The sequence below is a fragment of the Oncorhynchus tshawytscha genome, unplaced genomic scaffold (genome assembly GCF_018296145.1).
Source record: "Oncorhynchus tshawytscha isolate Ot180627B unplaced genomic scaffold, Otsh_v2.0 Un_scaffold_4246_pilon_pilon, whole genome shotgun sequence".
NCBI classification, from domain to species: domain Eukaryota; kingdom Metazoa; phylum Chordata; class Actinopteri; order Salmoniformes; family Salmonidae; genus Oncorhynchus; species Oncorhynchus tshawytscha.
The window spans coordinates 1766182-1793512 of NW_024609831.1; the positions used below are offsets into that span (position 1 = coordinate 1766182).

The following is a 27331-nucleotide window of genomic DNA, read 5'->3' on the forward strand; positions in this document are numbered from 1 at the left end:
TTCATTACTCACCACCAAATCAGCCTCCCGGGAAGATTGCATGTCTGTGTTGTGGTACAGCAGGTTCCACAAACACTGACCTCTACTGACTCACCTACAGATACAGATGTAATATCTTAATTTGAGCCAGTTTACTACAGCAGGAAAATAATCCTGGAGAAACAGGACATTTTAATTATGTGGATTATAATGAATGGACATTTGTTGTCGAGTTCGATACATTTTAAAGTGGAAATTACGAGCTTTAGAAGCCTTTTTAAAACTTAAATACACTACAAGTTTGCATTCCCTGCCGTGCGGGAAAATTCTCAGCAACAAAAGAGTGATCAAATTAAGATCCTACATCTGTACTCACCTGAATTTATACTGACCTACCTATACTTACTGCTGTGTGTAATGGCATTGGGCAGAGAGGTTTCAAGATTGCCCTGAAAGACAGAGACAAAGGACACGTTCACATACTCTCTCTAGCTTAAATGAAGGCCACAATCAATTTGTGGTGATTTTGAATGCATTTCACATCTGTTGATAATGTCACCGTGAGAATCACATTTCACATTGTGAATCTCTGCAAGTACTGTAAATATAAAAGGAATGAGTAAGTAATGAATTAATGTAAGCAGACCAAGCCAATAGAATAAGTAGGATAAGTTGTTATTGCATGTTTTGCAGTTGTGAAAATATGCAATTATGTAAAAAAAAAAAATGACCATCACTATCCCTATTCCCCACATTGGCCAACACAGATTATTCACAAGTTAAACAACCATGCACGGTTGGACTAAAGTCTTGCAGAGGCACCACTAAAGCTTATCAAATAGGATTAGGAAGCAGAAAGAAATCTCCTGCCAAAGTCCCATCTGCTTACCTGAGTAAGGCTGGGGAGCTGTCTTCAGCACTGTAACCACATCCCGTTACACTGGGGGGATAGCCTAGCCCACGAAGAATAACCAGAGGAATAGCCCTATTTTTACACAATGCTATCAAGTGGATGGACAGTAAACAAAACCCTCTTGTTGATGAACTGAGAAGGATTGAGAAGATTTACTCTAGACTGGGGCTGCATCTTGGATCTTGGCTCTTTGAGAAATGCCGGGGCTAACGAGGAACTGTGTTTTTTGGGTTGTGTCTGCCATCCTTCTGACAGGATACTTTGGCACGGGTAGGTACAGTAGAGGATTTAATGATGGCTGTTTGACTTCTGGTCACATGTATAACTGTCTCATGTACTTTTACAGATGCTTTGCATGGGGTTGCTATGGATAGAGGTTTGGTAGTGAAACACTTGAAATCTCAAGACCCCTCTGGGATTTCAAGACAACTGGAGTCAGATGAAGGTCTGGAGCCCTTGACCCACAAGACATACAAAGGAAAGGGTGCTATTTCTAGACAAAAGCGGAATATTATTTTCCCCAGTGGAGTGAAGCTTTGTTCTCAAGAGACTGTAGACCAGGCGATAGAAAACCATCTGAAGTACTTTCACCAGCGAGGTAAGCTTTTTCACTACTGTATTATGACCTGGAGTCTATTCATCTACAATCTTTGTTCTTCAGCCAGATTAATTGAATTCCTGTGGTGCATGCACTCTTATGCAAAAGGTTTTCAAAAGGGTTCTTCGGCTGTCCCCATAGAATAACCCTTTTGGTTCCAGGTAAAACCCTTTTGGGTTCCATGTAGAACCCTCTGTGGAAAGGGTTTTACATGGAACCCAAAAGGGTTCTACCCGGAAACAAAAGGGGTCTACCTGGAACCAAGAAGGGTTCCTCAAAAGGTTCTCCTATGGGGAGAGCCGAAGAACCCTTTTAGCTTCTAGATAGCGCCTTTTTTTCTAAGAGTGTATGTGACAGAAGGCTAATCTCACTCCTTTTATCATAAGGCCGTCTATGACTTATTACGGATTTAATATGCTTTTATTGTAATAACACAACCATTATATACCATCAAAATGAGTACAACTTTCTGTGATGATCTTATATTTAATTGGGAATGGACAGGTGGGGAAGATAAATAGATGTTTGTCATGTAAACGTGTGCTCTTTTAATCACCTCCAACATGAACCATGCAGTAAGCAGTACTTTTCCAGCCTCTTTATTAAAGCCCTATGGTCATCCACGTGCATGGCTTCAGCCGCTGAAATACAGCCCGGTGTTACCATTCTCTATCAGTCGTTTGTTTGGAACAATGGTTCAGAGCCTTGTTGGAACTCAAGGGAAATTACTGGAAGTTAATCAACGACAGTAACTAATCTATCATGATTCCAGGGCTATAGTTATGGTAGTCAGTCATGGAGGCTGAGAAACGCTCCACGTTTAAGATCAAACGTCCAACCTCATTTTGGTATAGACTGATTGATACTGGTAAGGACCAGATTTCAGGTGAGGCCAGGCAGAGAGCCTGGCACCAGACAGCCTTGCACCAGGGTGCCCTTCTGTCAGTTCAACCCGAACATGTGGTGCTCCACCTGGGGAAGCTTAGAGAGAAAGCCCCAGTCCTCAGTCTGAACCCTGCCTCGCTACCGAAATAGTAGTCCTCTAGACATTGATCAGATGAGCCATGCTGCCAGGAAAATATGAGAGCCCTCAGGCCTGCTCCCGCTAGCTCCTCTACCAAGGGCTTTCTGGTTGTCCTCAGCCTCCAAACCTGAAATGTAGCCTACAGATGTGGCTGCAGATTGAGAGAAAAAGAAAGGGGGTTAACGTTTTTTGCTAGCTTTTTTGTTCCAAAGCAGAGGTACTGGTACATTGTGAAAACCACATGTCTTGAGCTGAGAAGTAATTTCAATGTCAGCAGGGGTGGTGAAATGGTGATGCTGTCTGGAACCTGGGAGTATATGTGTGTATGGATCAAAAAATGACCTCACATTTCCCTGATTGCCTTCATTTTTCATAGCTGTCCATTGGAGAGATTTTTCCTGTCAGGATCGCTGGCTAAATGTCAGCTAAATGTCAATGTTTGTTTTGATTTCCATATCCTTGTACTACACAGTATGATTTAAATCGATTGAATATTCATATATGTAAAGCGGGTCTTCTTCTACATCCATCTGTGTCACAGAGTGTGACCTCTGTGTCACATGTCTCTGTGTCAATCAGGGTTGGGGTCAATTCCATTTCAATTCTGTCCAATCAGGAAGTACACAAAGAATTCTGGGTGTGAAAGCTAGTCTCTGACCCAGTCCTGTGTCTGTGTGCTGTCCAGTGTGTCAGGAGACGGTGTGGGAGGCGTTCAAGATCTTCTGGGACCGTCTACCTGAGAGAGATGAGTACCAGGCCTGGGTTAACTTATGTCAGGATGGAACTGTCAGCGTGATGGAGATTGGCAGCAACTTCAGCCGATCAGAGGAGCACGTCTCTCTTGTTAGGGCTGTGAGTGAGAATTTTGTACAATTTGATACGTAAAACATTATGGATATTGATGTGTATGTGTGTGTGTCCAAGTGTGTGTAGTTTATTGGTATGTGATTGAGAAGCTTTATTTATCAATGGATTCTGTTTTTATTTCAGAGAGTGGTGATGACTGCTGCTCCGAATAGGTGAGTTCCAAACGTTCCAATGTCTGAGATACCAGCACTTGCATGCGGTCACAAGGAAAAATACAAAAAAAGTATTTGATACACTGTTGATTTTGCAGGTTTTCCTACTTACAAAGCATGTAGAGGTCTGTAATTTTTTATCATAGGTACACTTCAACTGTGACAGACAGAATCTAAAACAAAAATCCAGAAAATCACATTGTATGATTTTTAAGTAATTCATTTGCATTTTATTGCATGACATAAGTATTTGATCACCTACCAACCAGTAAGAATTCCGGCTCTCACAGACCTGTTAATTTTTCTTGAAGAAGCCCTCCTGTTCTCCACTCATTACCTGTATTAACTGCACCTGTTTTAACTCATTACCTGTATAAAAGACACCTGTCCACACACTCAATAAAACAGACTCCAACCTCTCCACAATGGCCAAGACCAGAGAGCTGTGTAAGGACATCAGGGATAAAATTGTAGACCTGCACAAGGCTGGGATGGGCTAAGGGACAATAGGCAAGCAGCTTGATGGGAAGGCAACAACTGTTGGCGCAATTATTAGAAAATGGAAGAAGTTCAAGATAACGGTCAATCACCCTCGGCCTGGGGCTCCATGCAAGATCTCACCTCGTGGGGCATCAATGATCATGAGGAAGGTGAGGGATCAGCCCAGAACTACACGGCAGGACCTGATCAATGACCTGAAGAGAGCTGGGACCACAGTCTCAAAGAAAACCATTAGTAACACACTACGCCGTCATATATTAAAATCCTGCAGAGCACGCAAGGTCCCCCTGCTCAAGCCAGCGCATGTCCAGGCCAGTCTGTTTGCCAATGACCATCTGGATGATCCAGAGGAGGAACGGGAGAAGGTCATGTGGTCTGATGAGACAAAAATAGAGCTTTTTGGTCTAAACTCCACTTGCCGTGTTTGGAGGAAGAAGAAGGATGAGTACAACCCCTGAAACACCATCCCAACCGTGAAGCATGGAGGTGGAAACATCATTCTTTGGGGATGCTTTTCTGCAAAGGGGACAGGACGACTGCACCGTATTGAGGGGAGGATGGATGGGGCCATGTATCGCGAGATCTTGGCCAACAACCTCCTTCCCTCATTAAGAGCATTGAAGATGTGTCGTGGCTGGGTCTTCCAGCATGACAACGACCCGAAACACACAGCCAGGGCAACTAAGGAGTGGCTCCGTGAGAAGCATCTCAAGGTCCTGGAGTGACCTAGCCAGTCTCCAGACCTGAACCCAATAGAAAATCTTTGGAGGGAGCTGAAAGTCCGTATTGCCCAGCGACAGCCCCGAAACCTGAAGGATCTGGAGAAGGTCTGTATGGAGGAGTGGGCCAAAATCCCTGCTGCAGTGTGTGCAAACCTGGTTAAGAACTACAGGAAACGTATGATCTCTGTAATTGCAAACAAAGGTTTCTGTACCAAATATTAAGTTCTGCTTTTCTGATGTATCAAATACTTATGTCATGCAATAAAATGCAAATTAATTACTTAAAAATCATACAATGTGATTTTCTGGATTTTTGTGTTAGATTCCGTCTCTCACAGTTGAAGTGTACCTATGATAAAAATTACAGACCTCTACATGCTTTCTAAGTAGGAAAACCTGCAAATTTGGCAGTGTATCAAATACTTGTTCTCCCCACTGTAAGTATATGCCTGTGTCACGTTCAGCAGGTTGCAACGTTACAGAACATTCAGGTCACTTAGAGCAGACGTACAGAATGTTGCATCCCGCTGAACGTCACACACGTTACTCAACCTCAACCCCTCATCAACCACATTGTATTTACACCACTTCCATGTTCTCCTCATCCCCGTCCCATCCACGTCAGCGAGCCCACAAGCTCAGGGTCCAAAGTGTGCAGGTAGGCCTGTTCCCAACACTAAAGCCTGCTGTCTTGGTGCCCACACAGCTCTATAGAAACACTGCTGTGTTGTATGCTATCCATAACAGTGATGTAGTCCCGTGTAGCTCAGTTGGTAGAGCATGGCGCTTGCAACACCAGGGTTGTGGGTTCGATTCCTACGAGGACTAGTATAAAAAAAAGTATGAAAATTTATATAAGTCGCTCTAGATAAGAGTCTGCTAAATGATGAAAATGTAACATGTAAATGTGCCGTCACGGCAGCCTCCGTGCACCACACAGCTCTGCAGCCTGCTCAACCTTTCCCCCCTCGCTTCAACCAAATTCATACAACTACTACATTGTTGTTTGATCATAGCCACTGCTGTAGACAGCTTGCTGTGCCTGTAAGCTACACGCATGTAGACAGTAACAGCAAAGTATTATAGCAGGTCTACTTTTGTAATACCTGGTAGTTACATACAGGGCTACAGTGTAATACCTGGTAGTTACATACAGGGCTACAGTGTAATACCTGGTAGTTACATACAGGGCTACAGTGTAATACCTGGTAGTTACATACAGGGCTACAGTGTAATACCTGGTAGTTACATACAGGGGTACAGTGTAATACCTGGTAGTTACATACAGGGCTACAGTGTAATACCTGGTAGTTACATACAGGGTTACAGTGTAACAACATGTAATACCTGGTAGTTACATACAGGGGTACAGTGTAATACCTGGTAGTTACATACAGGGCTACAGTGTAATACCTGGTAGTTCCATACAGGGGTACAGTGTAATACCTGGTAGTTACATACAGGGGTACAGTGTAATACCTGGTAGTTCCATACAGGGTTACAGTGTAACAACATGTAATACCTGGTAGTTACATACAGGGGTACAGTGTAACAACATGTAATACCTGGTAGTTCCATACAGGGGTACAGTGTAATACCTGGTAGTTCCATACAGGGGTACAGTGTAATACCTGGTAGTTACATACAGGGGTACAGTGTAATACCTGGTAGTTCCATACAGGGGTACAGTGTAATACCTGGTAGTTACATACAGGGGTACAGTGTAACAACATGTAATACCTGGTAGTTCCATACAGGGGTACAGTGTAATACCTGGTAGTTCCATACAGGGGTACAGTGTAATACCTGGTAGTTACATACAGGGGTAGTTACATACAGGGCTACAGTTTAACAACATGTAATACCTGGTAGTTACATACAGGGGTACAGTGTAATACCTGGTAGTTCCATACAGGGGTACAGTGTAACAACATGTAATACCTGGTAGTTCCATACAGGGGTACAGTGTAATACCTGGTAGTTACATACAGGGGTAGTTACATACAGGGCTACAGTTTAACAACATGTAATACCTGGTAGTTCCATACAGGGGTACAGTGTAACAACATGTAATACCTGGTAGTTACATACAGGGGTACAGTGTAATACCTGGTAGCTACATACAGGGGTACAGTGTAATACCTGGTAGCTACATACAGGGCTACAGTGTAATACCTGGTAGCTACATACAGGGGTACAGTGTAACAACATGTAATACCTGGTAGTTACATACAGGGGTACAGTGTAATACCTGGTAGTTCCATACAGGGGTACAGTGTAACAACATGTAATACCTGGTAGTTACATACAGGGCTACAGTGTAACAACATGTAATACCTGGTCATTACATACAGGGCTACAGTGTAATACCTGGTAGTTACATACAGGGGTACAGTGTAATACCTGGTAGTTACATACAGGGCTACAGTGTAACAACATGTAATACCTGGTAGTTACGTACAGGGCTACAGTGTAACAACATGTAATACCTGGTTTTGATTTGCTAATGACATCACAATAGCATGAAAGCCATTTGAACAGGTATACCAGTTTGAATTACTATGTAATTATTGTAATGACGCTGTACATTCCTGCGTAACTGCCATTTTATTACACAGGTATGAGGGGTGCTTATTGTAAAGTGGGAGCTTTACAACCTAGAATCTTTTGTATCACATGTGGACATTACTGATTGATTGTCTCTCATTCACACAGTCCAACATGTTGAAGTTACTGATTGATTGTCTCTCTTTCACACAGTCCAACTGCGGCAACTCCACCAGAATTGGCCACCACCCAAAAAGGTTGACCTCTTAACCTCAATTCAGTGTCTGGGCAAAATGCATCTGTCTTTTATGCCATATGTTGATCAGTGACAGTATAGCTAGACTATTAGCCCCTGTCTGTAGTCTAGTACTGTCTTGAGGTTATTGTGGGTGCTGCATAGGACTACTGTAGCCTGATCAAGACATGCGTTGCTCCCAGAATAGGCCTTTAATCCTTCTTAATGACACACCACGTTGTCAATGGACAGTGGATAGAGGGACCGCTAGACTTTCCTAAGAGATTGTCTGAACCGCTTGTCTGAACACACTGCTTTTCAATTTCAGTGCCAGACATGTTCAGTAGCAATTCATTGATGTCATGTAGAATGTTTTCTTATATAATTGTATTCTGTGTCACGTATAATACACCCTCTTTTTATTCATACTTATATATTCTTTGTTTCTGGGTCCCTTCTTGTTTTCTTCTGTAGACAATGAAGTCATTGTCGTACAGCCAGACACCTTCCCAACCTTGCGAGGAGATGTTGACGTCATTCCTGTCATTACTGCAGAGCCAGTTGAGGAGGTCACAGAGATGGTCCCGCCAGAAACTACTGACTCTGTGACTGAAGATGCTGACATCGACGTCACCTCAGAGACCGACGAGACAATACAGGAGATAGGAGAGGACGCCACTACCGAAGCTGCCTTTGATGTCAACTCCGAAAAAGCAGTTGAAGTCATTGCTGAGACTAGTGATGAGGTTAATATGGCTGCTGTTGAGGAATCATCCGATGCTACCTCAGATGACACTGTGGAGATCACATCTGAACCTATTGTCACTGTCATCCACGAGCCCATTAATGAGGTAATTGGGAAAATGTATGAGGAAGTAATCTCAGATACCACACACAATACAGTGGAGGAGGCAGAAGAGGCCGCTGCAGAGGTCCCACCAGAAGCTGCCATTGTGATCCCTGCAGAGGTCCCATCAGAGGCTGTCATTGAGATCCCTGCAGAGGTCCCTTCAGAAGCTGCCATCGATATGCCTGTTGGGTCCACAGACAAGGATATCCCAGAACCTGAAATAACATTTATTCCAGAAACTTCTTTGGAGGCCATTTCTGAAACCCCTTCTGAAGCGCCTTCGGAGGCTGCCACAGAAATCACTTCAGATACCATAGACAAGGAGATCACAGAGGGTACTACAGAAATCACTTTAGATACCATAGACAAGGAGATCACAGAGGGTGCCACAGAAATCACTTCAGATACCATAGACAAGGAGATCACAGAGGGTGCCACAGAAATCACTTCAGATACCATAGACAAGGAGATCACAGAGGGTGCCACAGAAATCACTTCAGATACCATAGACAAGGAGATCACAGAGGGTGCCACAGAAATCACATCAGATACCATAGACAAGGAGATCACAGAGGGCGCCACAGAAATCACATCAGATACCATAGACAAGGAGATCACAGAGGGTGCCACAGAAATCACTTCAGACACCATAGATGAGGAGATTAAAGAGGCTGCTATAGAGGTCACTTCAGATACCACAGATGAGGAGATCACAGAAGCTGCGGTAGAAGAAAACGTCACTTTGGAGACCACTTCAGACATTGCTACCAAGGCAACGTCAGAAGATACTACAGATGAGGATATTCCAGAGGATGCAGCAGAATTAACTCCAGAAGTTTCTCCAGGGGACACTTCAGAGCCTGAAGCTGCCATGGAGATCCCTTCAGAGGGTTCAGATGGAGATGTTCAGGAGCTCCCTGTGGAGACCACCTCAGAGGCTACAGTAAATGTTGCCCCAGAAGACACTGAAGAGGAGACCCCTGAGATTTTAGAGGAAGTTATCTCAGTTGCCACAATGCATTTGATACTCGAGGCTACGGAGGAGATCACTCCAGAGACTGTACTAGAGGAAACTGTAGCCACTACTATTAATGAAGTGGTAATAGAAATTGGTCCTGAGGAAGAAGTCACTCCAGAAACTTCAGTAAAGGCCATTCCAGAGGATGTAACAGGGATCACTGAAGAAGCAACAATAAAGGCTGAAGTCACTCCTGAGGCTGAAGTACAGATGAAGGAAGTTACGATGGAGGTCACCTCAGAAGCCACTTTGGAGGTCACTCCTGAGGTTGAAGTAGAGTTAACTCCAGAATATGTAGTGGAGGAACCTCCAGAGGCTGAGGAGATTACAGAAGAAACTGCAGTAGAGGACAATCCCAAGGTGGAGATAGAGGTAACTCCAGAGTCTACTGAAGAAGTTCCTGAGGAAGCAGAAGAGGTCCGTTTGGAGACTGCAGTGGAAGACACTCCAGAGGCTGTAGAAGAAATCCCCCCAGAGACTGTAGAGATGACTCTGGAAGCTGCTGAAGAAGACTCAACAGAAACTGTAGAAGAAATAGTTTCAGTGACTCCAGAAGAGATAACACCAGAACCTTCAGAGGAGGAAATTCCAGAAACTTCAGAGGAGGAAATTCCAGAACCTTCAGAGGAGGAAACTCCAGAGGCTTCAGAAGAGGTCCCATCTGAGGCAGTAGACGAGATCATTCCAGAATCTACAGAAGAGGCTTCCAAAAAGACAATTACTGAAACTACAGAAGAGGCTTCCGAAGAGATCATTCTAGAGCCTTCAGAAGCTGCAGCGGAGATAACCACAGAGGCTGCAGGTGAGTCCACTCCAGAGGCGACACAGGAGGCTGCTGTGGAGATTACTCATAAGGTTACCACTGAAACTGGAATTTTGACGGACACAGAGGAGAACAATAATGGCGATCGTTATAAGGACACAGAGGAGAACAATAATGGCGATCGTTATAAGGATGCAGAGGAGAACAATAACGGTGATCGTTATAGGGTCACCGAAGAAACAAATGATGACTTCCTAGGGATCCAAGATATCATAACAGAGGTGGAAAACACGGTAAGGAAATGACGAGGTTATTATTATTGCAATCAATGAAACACAGAATCAATAATCAAATTGTTATTTCATAAAGGATAGAAGCATTCTTAAACACACAATAAGAGAGGTGCATCAGCTATAGATTAAAGACACTGTCTACTGAAATGAATGAGAGTGAAGTGATATTGTAATGATGTGATCTGTTTTTGTGTCCTGTGTTTAGCTGGGCAATGAGATCGAGGACATCATGACGAGGCCGTCCACACCCATGAAGGAGCAGGTGGTAGAACTCAGCATCCAGCTGAAGGGAGAGAACTACAACGACGCCCTGAGAGACCCCTCTAGCTTCTACTACCAACGCGTGGCCAAACATTTCACCCATAAGGTACAGTAGAGTTGGTATACTGCTCTCCCCATGCAGGCTCTTGGTAAAAACAATTGTTTGGTCCCGTCCTTTTTGACACCTGCTTTTGTTTTTGTTTCCTTCTTTTCACATACAGGATGTACACTGAGTGTACAAAACATTAGGAACACCTTCCTAATATTGAGTTGCACCTCCGTTTGCCCTCAGAACAGCCTCAATTCGTCAGGGCATGGACTTTACAAGGTGTCGAAAGCGTTCCACAGGGATGCTGGCCCATGTTGACTCCAATACTTTCCTGTTGTGTCAAGTTGGCTGGATGTCCTTTGGGTGGTGAACAATTCTAGATACACACTGGAAACTGTTACGTTGCACTTTTTGAAACACTCAAACCGGTGTGCCTGGCACCTGCTTTCATACCCTGTTCAAAGACACTCAAATAATTTGTCTTGCCCCTTCACCTTCTGAATGGTACACATACCCACTCCATGTCTCAATTGTCTCTGGGCTTAAAAATCCTTCTTTAACCCGTCTTCTCCCCTTCATCTACACTGTCTGAAGTGGATTTAACAGGTGACATCAATAAGGGATCCATCTGTCATGGAAAGCAGGTGTTCCTAATGTTTTGGACAGTGTATTTTACATGATTAACTCTTGCGTGTACAGAGTAGAAACAGAAAGTTCAGAAGAGGTTGAAAGATATCTATATATATATTCTACTGTATCTATTTACTGTAAACAGCTTTTGAATGTTGTACTGGTTGTCCGGGCTTGCCAGCTATATACTGTATTCACTGAAGAACAGGAAGAAAGCTGCCTGGAAAAATCAGAGGTCCACCAGTCAGTGTGACAGCTCTGGAAACATGTCCTCTGCTGGGAACCCACAGGGACGGACGGTGTATTCCCATCGCTGGATGTTGCCACCTCACATTTTGTCCTTTTCTCCGGCAGAGCCAGAGTTTATGTCAGAGCAGAGGCCATTAGTTATAGACGTGTCCCAAATGGCCGCCTATTTTCCAATATAGTGCAGTGCTTTTGACCAGGGCCTGATCAGAGCCCCATGGGGCTCGGGTCAAAATTAGTGCACTAAATAGGGAATAGGGTGCCATTTGAGATGCAGACATACAGAGAGGATGAATAAGTAAACAACAGGACAGAGCCTTACTGCTGCTGGCCAAGATGGGAAAGAAGGGAGGTGGCACAGATCCTAGAGGACAGCTTTAGCACACAGACAGCCACTACACCGACTTGGACAGGGGACTGACTTGATTTTTGTCTATACTGCAGTAACTGATCATCCTATGTGGTCCTGGACTGAGAATGATATCGCTAACTGGTGGCGTAAGGGATTCACAGTACTGGTATAGACGCAGGCATGTCTGGCGAACAGGGTGGATCTTTTACATTCTCCTGAGAAAAACTCCAACTTGACGCTGTAATTAACTAAGTGTGTTTTCTTTTCATCGTTCTCATCTAGATTGAAGATGCATTTGAAAGGTTACCAGGGTTCAAGCAGGTCTTTGTAGTTGAATTCAGGTAAGCATCATTAACAGCTATAAATCCATTGATCTACTACCTATAAAGCATCATATTTAATTGAACAGGCAATATGCTATTTCAATATCAAGTTCTAATATTTCTTTGTCTTTTCCAAATGTGTCCAGGCCTCAGAAGGACCTCCAAAGGTAAGCATATTTTCTTTCTTCTGACCCAAATAACTGTCTCACAAGGTTTACATCCAGTTGGCTACAGATGTTCATGCGAATATTCTAAAATCTGCATAAAACCACATGCTTGGTTGTACAAAGTGGGATGTCTTCACTTTGCCAAAGCACAGCCCCCACACCACTAGAGGGATATCTTCAACCACCAACTTACCGTCCTGAGACAAGGCCGAGTATAGCCCACAAAGATCTCCGCCACGGCACAACCCAAGGGGGGGCGCCAACCCAGACAGGAAGATCACATCAGTGATTGTTATGGATAATCATTTTTATTTGTCAAATGGCAGCCAGCCAAGCATCGATCATCATGTCACCAGAATAAGACCCTCAATATTTATCAATGTATGCACATGAATGCGTTTCCACCGCCATATCTCTCATAATTAACTCCCACCTTGTCTAGCGGATTTGTTTGTCGACAGATTTACCGACAGATTTGCTGTTCCCATCAGGCCTGTCGTGACACGTGACATTTTTTATCCAACATGTACTTTACTCGCATAAAAAGGATGGCTGGAAACCTGGTTACTGTTAATGGATTCACATGTCAGGATTTATGGCTCCTAAATCCATGACAACGACCACTGACACACACATTACAGTTGATGACGTCCTGGAGAGTGCTGTAATAACAGGCTAGATACCTGTGTGAAAGTGCACTGGAGCGTGATAAATCCATCTCATTGCAATGCTATCACTCCCAGTTCAACCATTATGACTACACAGTTGAGCTAACCCAAATCCCACTGAGTATCTCACATGTATATCTACTAATGGGATATGCATGTGCATCTGTGTCTGGCTGAGCCAACGAACCAAGCCTTTACCGTACCTACTGCATGGTTAGATGTTTTCTGCTTATTTGCCACAGTCTTCAGTTGTTCCACACTATGTCTACCAGCATTACAAGCATACTTCCAATGCCTGTCAATCATTATAGCTCAGTGCATCGGCACCATTGCAGACACGAAAAGCACAAAAAACAAAGCTAAAACGTGATTCCTTTTGGCTACATGTCACATTGGACTTCTCTGTGTTTTCTGTTAGTTGGCGTCTTTATATTACACGAGTTCTGCAATGCTCCAGTTTACAGTTAATGGCCTTGCAATGGTCAATCACCCCCGAAGTGGGGTAAGCCCCATCTCTCACCCCGCTGGCCATCTGCCAGTCATGATGATGAGATTAAAGGCAGAGTTTTATGACAAGATCACTTTCCTCCTGATTGTCAACCAGTACGGAGGCTCCAGGCCAGATTCCCCCGCTGGTTTAGCCCCTCACTGGTTTCCCCTACAAACTGGCATCGTGGAAAACTAAACGTTGCGAGCACAGTGAGGCCTTTAACCCACCTTCGGCTCTTCACAGTTTGTTCTGCAGGTCATATAAAGCCCTGTTAGCATGCAACCTTTAAATGGAGCTGCCAGGGAATTAGAGCTGAAGGAGAATTGGGCTGTCTGGGGGGAGAAAGGGAAGATGGTCATAAACTGACCAGGAACACAGTATCTAGATTAGGATATAGCTTCTCCAAGCTAGGACCACTTTAAAGTTCCAATGCAGCCGTTTTTATCTCAATATCAAATCATTTCTGGGTAACAATTAAGTATCTTACTGTCATTGTTTTCAGTTAAAATAGTCAACAAGAAACATAAATATCTTCTTAGCAATGAAAACTTTCTCAAGCGAGAATTTCCCTCGGACTGTCTGGGAGTGGTCTAAGTTAGGAGGGGAAAACTGAAAACTAGCTGGTATTGGCAGAGAGGTTTGAAACTCTCTTTCTAATTGTTGTATTAAATAACTGACCGCATGGTGATGAAAAGGCGTAAGCTCCATACCACCAAAACAGGCAGAAATTTCAGGCTGTCTTTTTAAACAGCTCTTTTACTTAAAGGGGATTGTCATAGTTTTCACAATTTCACAGTAAAGTTCCACAGTCATTGTGTGGAAATATCTATAAAACACAGGAAAATCACATTTGACTGCACTGTGCCTAAACTAGGACCTCTTTAAGCTAGGACCTCTGTAATAATTAAGCTAGGACCTCTTTAAGCTAGGACCTCTTTAAGCTAGGACCTCTTTAAGCTAGGACCTCTTTAAGCTAGGACCTCTGTAATAATTAAGCTAGGACCTCTGTCTCTCTCTGTTCCTCAATGTATCTCTCTGTTCCTCAATGTGTCTCTCTGTTCCTCAATATGTCTCTCTGTTCCTCAATGTGTCTCTCTGTTCCTCAATGTGTCTCTCTGTTCCTCAATGTGTCTCTCTGTTACTCAATGTGTCTCCCTCTGTTACTCAATGTGTCTCTCTCTGTTCCTCAATGTGTGCCTCTGTTCCTCAATGTGTCTCTCTGTTCCTCAATATGTCTCTCTGTTCCTCAATGTCTCTCTGTTCCTCAATGTCTCTCTCTCTGTTCCTCAATATGTCTCTGTTCCTCAATGTGTCTCTCTGTTCCTCAATATGTCTCTCTGTTCCTCAATGTGTCTCTCTGTTCCTCAATGTGTCTCTCTGTTACTCAATGTGTCTCCCTCTGTTACTCAATGTGTCTCTCTCTGTTCCTCAATGTGTGCCTCTGTTCCTCAATGTGTCTCTCTGTTCCTCAATATGTCTCTCTGTTCCTCAATGTCTCTCTGTTCCTCAATGTCTCTCTCTCTGTTCCTCAATATGTCTCTGTTCCTCAATGTGTCTCTCTGTTCCTCAATATGTCTCTCTGTTCCTCAATGTGTCTCTGTTCCTCAATGTGTCTCTGTTCCTCAATGTGTCTCTCTGTTACTCAATGTGTCTCTCTCTGTTTCTCAATGTGTGTCTCTGTTCCTCAATGTGTCTCTGTTACTCAATGTGTCTCTCTCTGTTCCTCAATGTGTGTCTCTGTTCCTCAATGTGTCTCTGTTCCTCAATATGTCTCTGTTCCTCAATGTGTCTCTGTTACTCAATGTGTCTCTCTCTGTTCCTCAATGTGTGTCTCTGTTCCTCAATATGTCTCTCTGTTCCTCAATATGTCTCTCTGTTCCTCAATATGTCTCTCTGTTCCTCAATATGTATCTCTGTTCCTCAATATGTCTCTCTCTGTTCCTCAATGTGTCTCTCTGTTACTCGATGTGTCTCTCTGTCCCTCAATGTGTCTCTCTGTCCCTCAATGTGTCTCTCTGTTCCTCAATATGTTTCTCTCTCTCTATCAAATGAATATTGCTCCTCTAGGGGTATGTTGTCTGTGGTAGTCCACTACGCAGTGACTCTGGAAGTGGACGGGGCAGGCATCAGTAACGAGACCATGGACTACATCAACCTCCAGTCCAACGTGGTGGAGAAGTCTTACCGTGACGCTGTTGAACGCCCCACTGTGGTCTACACCATAACAGACTTCCGAAACTACATCACTGAAGCCCTGCACAAGGAGAACTTCATGAGCAACACCACTCTGGATGTAGACCCTGACTCACTGCAGCTAGAGCGAGGTAGGTCTACAGACCGGATAAACTGTAAAACAGGTGGTCATGAACTCTGGTCCTAGAGAGCTACATTATGAGAAGGCTTTTATTCCAGCCCAGAACTAACACACCTAACTAGACTAATAATAGCATTGAGGATTAGTTGATCTAGTACAATTAAGTGGGTTAGTGCTGACACAAAAGCTTGCTCAGAGAGCAGTCCTCCAGGAACAGGGTTGGCGACCACTGCTAAATAAGGGTTTAGTCCTGGGATTTGTGTGAAAAGGTAAAAGGGTTCTCCAGTTGATTTGTGTACGACTGTTTTATTTTCCAGTTGATAACTTGTTTCTGGGAGGGAGACCCACCACCAAACCAGAAGAGTCCAATGACATGATGGTGAGTGAGTGTCAGTTCACTGCTCACATTGTCCTGAGGAACATTGTGTATTGCATCCTTTTAGCAATATAGTCAACTGAATATGTAGTTGATGACATTGCTAGTTCAATGTGTGTTGGTGTGTAGGCTACACTAAAATGAATGCAATGAAAGTCATTTGTTGCTAAAGTTGCTTTGGAAAATGGAATTCATACCCAGCTGTCTCAGTTCAGTAAAAGTCTGTAAAAATAGTCAAGTCCATTTTACACAAAACTATTCTCAAGACGCAAGTCAGCATGCCATATTAAGCAAACAGTTGTGTTCAATCACTAAGAAATATAGAAAGAAATCTGGTTTGAGTGGAAATATGACAAGAATTTATTACGCTGAATGATTCGCTTTTCTCATAGATGTCACTGTAATTACAAAGACACATTTGACTGGGAACAAACTTAATAATCTCAGAATTTACTCCCTCAATTTTTTCCTATTTTTTCTCATCCTTTATTAAACTGATTTACAATCTTGTTTAGGCTGAATGGCGTTGTCCAATTTGTCTTGACTACCATGTGTTCTCTCTCATTCTCTCAGGTAATGGCAAGCTTCCTAGGGTCTAACACAGGCACAAGGCAGTTACTGGTAGTTAAAGATAAGCACATCTGAAGTCCATTCGTTATTAAATGAGTCCACTTTGACCAAACAGAACTTTATTGTTGTCCTTAGGGCATAACACAACTTTTGTTTATCCTGTGGTGAAAGACAATGACGCTCTGCTCATTCATGTGAACACAACCTGGTTTGACGGTCTCTCTGAGTCACATGGCTGTTTGCAGGAAGCCCATTTTCATTGTGGGAGATCAAGTGTGTGTGCGTGTGTGTGTGTGTTTCTCTGTCCCTTGAGCAGGACATACTAATACAGAACATATGGTGAGGTTAAAAGGCCTGTGTTGTTGCATTCATTCATATAGGGCATCCGTTGCTGGGATGTATATGTGAATTTCACTCAGATTTAGTTTATCGTGAGGTATTTTGTGTTTCTGAATATTTACTTTGTGAAGCACACATATCAAGGGCTACATCTGTATCTGTTACAACTCAACCTTGTGAGAGAGAAACACTCTGTTACAACTCAACCTTGTGAGAGAGAAACACTCTGTTACAACTCAACCTTGTGAGAGAGAAACACTCTGTTACAACTCAACCTTGTGAGAGAGAAACACTCTGTTACAACTCAACCTTGTGAGAGAGAAACACTCTGCTACAACTCAACCTTGTGAGAGAGAAACACTCTGTTACAACTCAACCTTGTGAGAGAGAAACACTCTGTTACAACTCAACCTTGTGAGAGAGAAACACTCTGCTACAACTCAACCTTGTGAGAGAGAAACACTCTGCTACAACTCAACCTTGTGAGAGAGAAACACTCTGCTACAACTCAACCTTGTGAGAGAGAAACACTCTGCTACAACTCAACCTTGTGAGAGAGAAACACTCTGCTACAACTCAACCTTGTGAGAGAGAAACACTCTGCTACAACTCAACCTTGTGAGAGAGAAACACTCTGCTACAACTCAACCTTGTGAGAGAGAAACACTCTGCTACAACTCAACCTTGTGAGAGAGAAACACTCTGCTACAACTCAACCTTGTGAGAGAGAAACACTCTGCTACAACTCAACCTTGTGAGAGAGAAACACTGTTACAACTCAACCTTGTGAGAGAGAAACACTCTGCTACAACTCAACCTTGTGAGAGAGAAACACTCTGTTACAACTCAACCTTGTGAGAGAGAAACACTCTGCTACAACTCAACCTTGTGAGAGAGAAACACTCTGCTACAACTCAACCTTGTGAGAGAGAAACACTCTGCTACAACTCAACCTTGTGAGAGAGAAACACTGCTACAACTCAACCTTGTGAGAGAGAAACACTCTGCTACAACTCAACCTTGTGAGAGAGAAACACTCTGCTACAACTCAACCTTGTGAGAGAGAAAAACACAACTAATCTGCAGCTGCAGCTAGGGAGGCACAGAGGGCCGGCTTTTGTGTCCAAATGTATCTTCTGCATGCCAGTGCAATTTCTTTCCACTGAAGTTAGTCTGGATAGAAGGATGAATTTCCACTGTAATTCACTGAAGATGTTGAGGATCATTTTCCCCCCCACTTTGACTTCTAAGGGCTGTTGAATGTATACGTGATCATATCTGTCATCCTATGCATGTTTTTTTTGATCTGTGCATGGGAAAATGTAGGTATTTTTGCATTTATGTATGCATGGGTGGTGTAAGTCTATGTAGTGTAGTTGCGTGTGTCCATCCTTGGGGCATGGCCAGCCCAGGTGTATCGCCCGGGAAATTCCCGTATACATAGAGGATTTAGGACTATCTTTCCTCTAGCCAGCCTAATCTAGGTATATTCTTGGCATTTTCTATGTTTGTCGTGTCTCCGAGCCTCCCGTTTGGGCTACAGGCAGACAACAATACACACGGACGTTCATTTAAGTGTGAGTTACTAGACGTACATTTCTCTAACGTTAGTAGAATGTAAGAATAATGTCAGTGCACTTTTATCAACCTTTGTCTTTTCTTCCTGGTGTGTCAGGACAATGTTCTGGCTGCTGAGAAACCACCAGATGCTCCTGGCCAAGACTTGGATGTCAGCGACATCTTCCTGAAGAAGGATGATTTCCTGTTTCCTGTGGACCCTTTGAAAGGCTCCGGGAGCGTTGTGGCCAGTGAAAATGATGTGTTCGTTCTGGATGAAACCACATTGCCACCCAGCACCACTGCTGTCCCTGCAGAGAGTGAGCCGTCCTGTTTCTACTTCCTAAATCACAAGACCACATTCACATCACCTTGTATACTGTCAACCACACAGTAACACACAACACAAAAAAACACATTCAAATCTGATTTAATAGAGTTTTGAAACCATTTATCCATTGTTAATATCATGGATTCTCCTCTATTCTGTTTTCACTCTGTTTCCCTTCACTGAAGAGAAGGGAGATTCCATGTTCCAGTAACAAAGCATGTGTTTTCCTGTTTTTCTAGACAATGGAAATATTGAAGAAGAGGGATTTCTTCTCAGCAACACTCAGCAAGACTCTGATACTCCCGATGGGGATGGTGTGGTCGGTGCTGGAGGCTCCTCTACCTCCTCCCCTTCACAACCACAGACCACAGAGGCCCCTGCCCCGGCACCTCCCAGAGTAGACCCAGATTTGGATGCTGGCTCTGGCTCCGGCTTCTCTGGGGATGACCAAGGGGCTGACGTCTTCCCATGGTTTCCTGTGACAACTGAGGAGACAGACTACATAGAGGAGGATGAGGAGGATTCTGTGGTGGGGGAGGTGCATTTTCCAGATCCAGAAGTGGAACCAAAGGAGGAAGAGAAGAAGGATGAGGAGAAGGGGGAAGAGATCACCGAATCTGTCCTGACTGAAACTCCAGAGGATATGGGTCCTTTTGAGTCCCATCCAGAATATGCCCCAGTTGAGGAAGAGCCACAACAGCCTTTCTTGGACAGGCTGCCTGTGACCCAAGACATTAGTACCCGACCTGACTACACGACCACCGCTGAAGTCCCTGTGTTCTGGACCGCAGAGACCCTGACCGTGGAGCTTTCCATACAGACGCTGGAGGCCTCTGGGATTTATGACGATTATTACCCAAGCGAACCATTCACCATCATAGCACCAGTCACTGATTATCCCTATCCTCAGTTTTACACCACTGAGGCCCTGGTGTTGGAAGGGCCAGCAGCTGAGACCCATGGTTCTGTTGAGAAGCTGTCGGAGCCAACTAGTCCAATAGAGGTTGAACTCCCCACAGTTACTGAGTCACCTACCTTCATAGACATGGAGCTGTTCACAGTCAAGGAGTCCATCTTCGATATGATCACCTCCGAACCACCAGAGATCGAAGCCTTCACTGACAGACCTTTACTCTTGGTGCCCGATCCTGAGGATGAAGATGGAGAGGTGGAGATCTTGGAGGAACAGGGGGCGGAGGTCGCAGGGCCCTTGGCCACACTACTCCCAGCCCTTGACATATCAGAGGAGGACCTAGCTGAAGATCAAATCTTTGTTGTGGCTGCAGGTACAGCAGCCCCGGAAGTCATAGAGTCTCATAGCATCTTATCCCCCGAGAAGGAATCTCCCTTCTCTCGTATATCTGACTCTGTACCAGAAGAGGAGGAAGCCACACACCATCCAGCCACCACAGAAATAGCACCACATGGTGACATTGAAATCTCTGAGACACCTGAAATTGCCCCAACAATCCTACCTCCATTCTTCCAGCCCACATTCAGACCCACAGAAAACCTGCTTGAGGCAGCAGAAGAGTCAGATGTTAGCATTGAAGAAGGAGATGTTAGCATGGCGCTAGCATCCCCTTCCCCAGCTCACGACACATACGAACTAGAAGTCGGCACTTCAATCCAAGCGGTTGGAGACTACGCACCAGACTCCCCCATGTCGGAAATTGACCTCACCTTCAACGTGTATGACGGAACGAGTCACATGGACGGGGACAGCAGCGGGTACTCCAGCATCGCCCACGGATCAGACGTGGGCAGCATCGCCATGGCGAAAAGCCCTGGCAAGGATCTGATGGTGTTCTTCAGCCTGAGGGTGACCAACATGATGTTCTCTGAGGATCTCTTCAACAAGAATTCCACAGAGTACAAAGCCCTGGAGCAGAGGTTCCTCGAACTGGTAAAGGATATATGGGATTATCTGCAATAACATTGGGGTATGGGGGCCATAAACGAATGTTCAGTATGCGTAGAGACGGCCTTCTCAAGTTCATTTGACCATTTTCATTGCTTTGAATGTTGTAATATGTTGCATATAATGGATTCTGTATTATAACTTTCTAATGAACTGTTTCCATGGTGATTGGATTTGTCACAAGTAATACAGTACCTGTGGAATACAGTATATCTTGGTGTTTTGGGAAGCATAAAGTAACAATGTCTCTTTCTCGTCTGTAGCTCATCCCTTACCTACAGTCCAACCTCAGCAACTTCCAGAACCTGGAGATCCTGAATTTCCGTAACGGCAGCATCGTGGTGAACAGCAGGATGAAGTTTGGGAAGCCCGTCTCTCGGGGGGTCACCAATACTGTTTACCTTATCCTAGAGGACTTTGCTAACTCAGCCTTCCAAACCATGAACCTCGCCATAGACAAATACTCACTGGATGTGGAATCAGGTAAACCTCAGCTGCAAACAAGTGATTATTGAGTCTTGAGTGATGTTATTCTGTAGTGAGAGTAGGAAATGTATGAAATCATGTCAACAAGGACTCATTGTTGTGAAGCATTTCCTGACAGTAATGTCCTTTTGGTGGCTGATCTTCTGTAGCTGAGGTTTCATTATTGGATCTTGAAAGATGTGAAAGTCGACAACAGAAGCAATGGCATGCTGACCTAACCCAAACTTCTCACATTAACACATCAGCAGGAGATTGCTGTATTGAGTCATTGAAGTGAGATGACTCTCTAGTTATGAATCAAGTTGTTTTCTCAACACTTTGTAACTCAAAAAGCCCATGAAAATAACATAACGATCTCAATGTGTCAATGGCTTTGATACTGTGGCCCCGGGGATGGTGATCTCATGTGGTTGACACTTCTGTTTGGGCTAGGGTTGCAAAATTCCGGGAACTTTCAATAAATTCCCTGGATTTACCAAAATCCCGGTTGGAGGATTCCAGGAATCAGGAGGGATTAAGCAGGAAATCCAGAATCCTCCAACCGGGTCTTCTGGAAAACCTGGGAATTTTGCAACTCTCGTCTGGGCAGATGTACAATGTGACCAGCAACAGTACTGTACAGTATGTGTCATAATGAGGATGAGTCACCATGGTGTTATTCTATAAGGCCGGCTGGGTCGTTATAGTAAAATCTGTGTTGTAATCTGTCTGAGCCAATCATAATCATCTACTGTAACACTGATGCTTAATCATGTCACATCATGTAAGGTCTCCACAGGGCATCGGATTAGAAAAAGACAAAGGTATTTGTTAAGGGTTAAGGTTAGAGGTAGAGAGTTAAGGTTGGAGTCAGAGTTAGGGTTAGAATACTTCGCTCTTTTCTAGAATGTTCCGATAGTGACAACTAAAGTACTCTGGGCACGTCATCATCAGCCAATTTAGGACTAAAGTCTGAAACATTCTAACATATATTTTCTGTGGTGTATTTATGTGTTATTTTAGAATTAGTGGGCTTTAACCACCATCACCAGCACAGTCAAACCCCCGTTCCCTGAGTCACCAGGTTCTCAGATGGTAGAACTGAGGTCACACAAAACACATTTCTTTATGTTTTCTTTGTCGTTGCCAGGCAACCAGGCAAACCCCTGCAAGTTCCAAGCATGTAATGAGTATTCGATGTGCACGGTGAACCGCTGGTCCGGGGAGGCGGAGTGTGTGTGTGACGCGGGTTACTTCAGCGTGGACGGACTGCCGTGCCAGAGTATCTGTGACCTGCAGGAGGACTTCTGTCTCAACGATGGGAAGTGTGATGTCATCCCTGGCAAGGGAGCCATCTGCAGGTGGGTGGGAGTTTAGTTAAGGACACTGACATGATGAATTCACTATAGGTTTGTGTATGTGTATGTGTGTGTTTGAGATGCATATGGTTCTAATGGTGTTCTGTGTGGTTCTAGATGTCGTGTTGGAGAGAATTGGTGGTACCGCGGTGAACACTGTGAGGAGTATGTGTCAGAACCTCTGGTGGTGGGCATCGCCATAGCGTCGGTGGCTGGATTCCTATTGGTGGCCTCTGGGGCAATCTTCTTCTTGGCCAGGACTCTGAGGGACGGTTATGACAAGGAGGATTCAGAGGATCCTCTACGGTAAGCAGCAGACTCATAAACCCAGAGGGAGAAGGAGTAAATCAGATTATTTACCTGTCATGTGTAATGGTTATTTAAGATATCACTGCAGTGTTGCTTGTAGAGTAATGTCATCTGATAATATTTTGGCTTATCTTGCCTAATAACTGCAGTACCAGTCAAAAGTTTGGACACACCTACTTAGTGTTTTTCTTTATTTTTACTATTTTCTACATTGAAGAATAGTAGTGAAGATATCAACACTATGAAATAACACAGATGGAATCATGTAGTAACCAAAAAAGTGTTAAACAAATCAAAATATATTTTATATTTGAGATTCTTCAAATAGCCACCCTTTGCCTCGATGACAGCTTTGCACACTCTTGGCATTCTCTCAACCAGCTTCACCTAGAATGCTTTTCCAACAGTCTTGAAGGAGTTCACCACATGTGCTGTGCACTTGTTGGCTGCTTTTCCTTCACTCTGCGGTCTAACTCATCCAAAACCATCTCAATTGGGTTGAGGTTGGGTGATTGTGGAGGCCAGGTCATCTGATGCTGCACTCCATCACTCTCCTTCTGGTCAAATAGCCCTTACACAGCCTGTCGATGTGTTGGGTCATTGTCCTGTTGAAAAACAAATGATAGTCCCACTAAGCGCAAACCAGATGGGATGGCGTATCACTGCAGAATGCTGTGGTAGCCGGTTAAGTCTGCCTTGAATTCTAAATAAATCACTGACAGTGTCACCAGCAAAGCACCCCTACACCATCACACCTCCTCCTCCATGCTTCACGGTGGGAACCACACATGCGGAGATCATCCGTTCACCTACTCTGCGTCTTACAAAGACACGGCGGTTGGAACCAAAAATCTCAAATTTGGACTCATCAGACCTAAGGACAGGTTTCCACCGGTCTAATGTTCATTGCTCGTGCCTCTTCTTCTTATTGGTGTCTTTAGTAGTGGTTTCTTTGCAGAAATTCAACCATGAAGGCCTTATTCAGATAGTCTCCTCTGAACAGTTGACGTTGAGATGTGTCTGTTACTTGAAATCTGTGAAGCATTTATTTGGGCTGCAATTTCTGAGCCTGGTAACTCTAATGAACTTATCCTCTGCAGCAGAGGTAACTCTGGGTCTTCCTTTCCTGTGGTGTTCATCATGAGAACCAGTTTCATCATAGCGCTTGATGGTTTTTGCGACTGCATTTGAAGAAACTTTCAAAGTTCTTGAAATGTTGCATTTTGACTGACCTTCATGTCTTATAGTAATGATGGACTGTTGTTTATTGTTGCTTATTTGAGCTGTTCTTGCCATAATATGGACTTGGCCTTTTACCAAATAGGGCTGTCCTCTATATACCAACCCTACCTTGTCACAACACAACTGATTGTCTCAAACGCATGATGAATGAAAGAAATTCCACAAATTAACTTTTAAGAAGACACACCTGTTAATTGAAATGCATTCCAGGTGACTATGTCATGAAGCTGGTTGAGAGAATCCTAAGTGTGTGAAAAGCTATCATCAATTCAAAGGGTGGCTACTTTGAAGAACCTCAAATATAAAATATATTTTGATTTATTTAAAAACGTTTTTTGGTTACTACATGATCCCATAGGTGTTATTTCATAGTTTTGATGTCTTCACTATTTTTCTACAATGTTGAAAATAGTACAAATAAAGAAAAAACTTTGAATGAGTAGGTGTGTCCAAGCTTTTGACTAGTACTGTATGTAGTAGTACAGTTAAGAAGGTTAAGAAATACTATACTGGTGTGTAGACAGACAATAAATGTAGACGGTTGTCCTAAAATGTTTTGGTTAATTGAAGCTTTGTGCATTGTTAATGGGGTGCTTGACCGAGAATCTCTCCGAGAGAAAGAACTATGAGAGTGTGATTAGCGTCTCAGACTTCCTTGGCAGCCATGTTGTTTTTGATTAACCAATCAGGACATGTTTATTGAGAAGTATCAAAACAGTGCTGATTGTATTTAGAAGCCCTGAGTTGCAGGATCAACAGTATACAGTGGGGCAAAAAAGTATTTAGTCAGCCACCAATTGTGCAAGTTCTCCCACTTAAAGAGATGAGAGAGGCCTGTAATTTTCATCATAGGTACACTTCAACTATGACAGACAAAATGAGGGAAAAAAATCCAGAAAATCACATTGTAGGATTTTTAATGAACTTATTTGCAAATTATGGTGGAAAATAAGTATTTGGTCAATAACAAAAGTTTATCTCAATACTTTGTTATATACCCTTTGTTGGCAATGACAGAGGTTAAATGTTTTCTGTAAGTCTTCACAAGGTTTTCACACACTTTTGCTGGTATTTTGGCCCATTCCTCCATGCAGATCTCCTCTAGAGCAGTGATGTTTTGGGGCTGTTGCTGGGCAACACGGACTTTCAACTCCCTCCAAAGATTTTCTATGGGGTTGAGATCTGGAGACTGGCTAGGCCACTCCAGGACCTTGAAATGCTTCTTACGAAGCCACTCCTTCGTTGCCCGGGCGGTGTGTTTGGGATCATTGTCATGCTGAAAGACCCAGCCATGTTTCATCTTCAATGCCCTTGCTGATGGAAGGATGTTTTCACTCAAAATCTCACGATACATGGCCCCATTCATACTTTCCTTTACACGGATCAGTCGTCCTGGTCCCTTTGCAGAAAAACAGCCCCAAAGCATGATGTTTCCACCCCCATGCTTCACAGTAGATATGGTGTTCTTTGGATATAACTCAGCATTCTTTGTCCTCCAAACACTTCGAGTTGAGTTTTTACCAAAAAGTTATATTTTGGTTTAATCTGACCATATGACATTCTCCCAATCTTCTTCTGGATCATCCAAATGCTCTCTAGCAAACTTCAGACGGGCCTGGACATGTACTGGCTTAAGCAGGGGGACACGTCTGGCACTGCAGGATTTGAGTCCCTGGCGGCGTAGTGTGTTACTGATGGCAGGCTTTGTTACTTTGGTCCCAGCTCTCTGCAGGTCATTCACTAGGTCCCCCCGTGTGGTTCTGTGATTTTTGCTCACCGTTCTTGTGATCATTTTGACCCCACGGGGTGAGATCTTGCATGGAGCCCCAGATCGAGGGAGATTATCAGTGTTCTTGTATGTCTTCCATTTCCTAATAATTGCTCCCACAGTTGATTTCTTCAAACCAAGCTGCTTACCTATTGCAGATTCAGTCTTCCCAGCCTGGTGCAGGTCTACAATTTTGTTTCTAGTGTCCTTTGACAGCTCTTTGGTCTTGGCCATAGTGGAGTTTGGAGTGTGACTGTTTGAGGTTGTGGACAGGTGTCTTTTATACTGATAGCAAGTTCAAACAGGTGCCATTAATACAGGTAACGAGTGGAGGACAGAGGAGCCTCTTAAAGAAGAAGTTACAGGTCTGTGAGAGCCAGAAATCTTGCTTGTTTGTAGGGGACCAAATACTTATTTTCCACCATAATTTGCAAATAAATTCATTAAAAATCCTACAATGTGATTTTCTGGATTTTTTCCCCTCATTGTTTCTGTCATAGTTGAAGTGTACCTATGATGGAAATTACAGGCCTCTCTCATCTTTTTAAGTGGGAGAACTTGCACAATTGGTGGCTGACTAAATACTTTTTTGCCCCACTGTATGTGTGTGTGTGTGTGTGTGCGTGCATGTGTGTATGCATCCATGTGTAGGTGTGTGTGAATGTGTGTGTGATTGTTTTATGAATCAGTGTGTGCCTCGGCAGCTGCCCTGAGTTTAGCCTGCCTGCTTCTAGTGACACAAGGACTGGCCTCGACAGATAGACCTTGGGCCAATGCCCATGTTAGCACCATGGGCCCTTCTAACAGTCCCGCCCTGCAGTCTCCCACTGTTACCAATAAACTGTCCACAGACTGCTAGATTGGACTCCTGACCAGTTCAGTGTGTTTCTCAAATGAGTGTTTAGCTCATGGAACATGGCGTACTGTATAATGTAAAGACTATATCTGATGGAGCTGCAGTCCACAACACTTCCTGTTCAAAGGTTGGAATGTATAGTTAACAAAACATTTCCAAAGGGGAAATTACATTAGTTTGTGCCAAAGGTTTTTTATTTAGTACAGCGTAGCTTGTCAGATGTTGTTTATTACAGATATGGAGCAGCAGCTGGAGCTACGGGCAGCGGGGAACTCAC

The 27331-nt window shown here is 43.7% G+C and overlaps 2 protein-coding genes across 2 annotated transcripts in view; both read left to right on the plus strand.

Annotated features, from left to right (window-relative positions):
* Window positions 1-1258: 1258 nt before the first annotated feature.
* On the plus strand, window positions 1259-3537 carry LOC121846168 (interphotoreceptor matrix proteoglycan 2-like). Its single transcript, XM_042319403.1, has 3 exons — window positions 1259-1490; window positions 3200-3366; window positions 3505-3537. Exons 1-3 carry the CDS (start codon window positions 1259-1261, stop codon window positions 3535-3537), a joined length of 432 nt encoding a protein of 143 aa, XP_042175337.1.
* Window positions 3538-7519: 3982 nt separating this feature from the next.
* Window positions 7520-27331, plus strand: part of LOC112237464 (interphotoreceptor matrix proteoglycan 2) — a 29071-nt gene continuing 9259 nt past the window's right edge. Inside the window, exons 1-12 of the mRNA XM_024406056.2 lie at window positions 7520-7560; window positions 8013-10462; window positions 10668-10829; window positions 12283-12341; window positions 12470-12490; window positions 15716-15972; window positions 16280-16341; window positions 18923-19124; window positions 19375-21041; window positions 21320-21539; window positions 22672-22882; window positions 22997-23185. Coding sequence (XP_024261824.2) covers window positions 8117-10462; window positions 10668-10829; window positions 12283-12341; window positions 12470-12490; window positions 15716-15972; window positions 16280-16341; window positions 18923-19124; window positions 19375-21041; window positions 21320-21539; window positions 22672-22882; window positions 22997-23185 — 5396 coding nt within the window. The 5' untranslated portion in view covers window positions 7520-7560; window positions 8013-8116. The remainder of the gene's footprint in view (window positions 7561-8012; window positions 10463-10667; window positions 10830-12282; window positions 12342-12469; window positions 12491-15715; window positions 15973-16279; window positions 16342-18922; window positions 19125-19374; window positions 21042-21319; window positions 21540-22671; window positions 22883-22996; window positions 23186-27331) is intronic.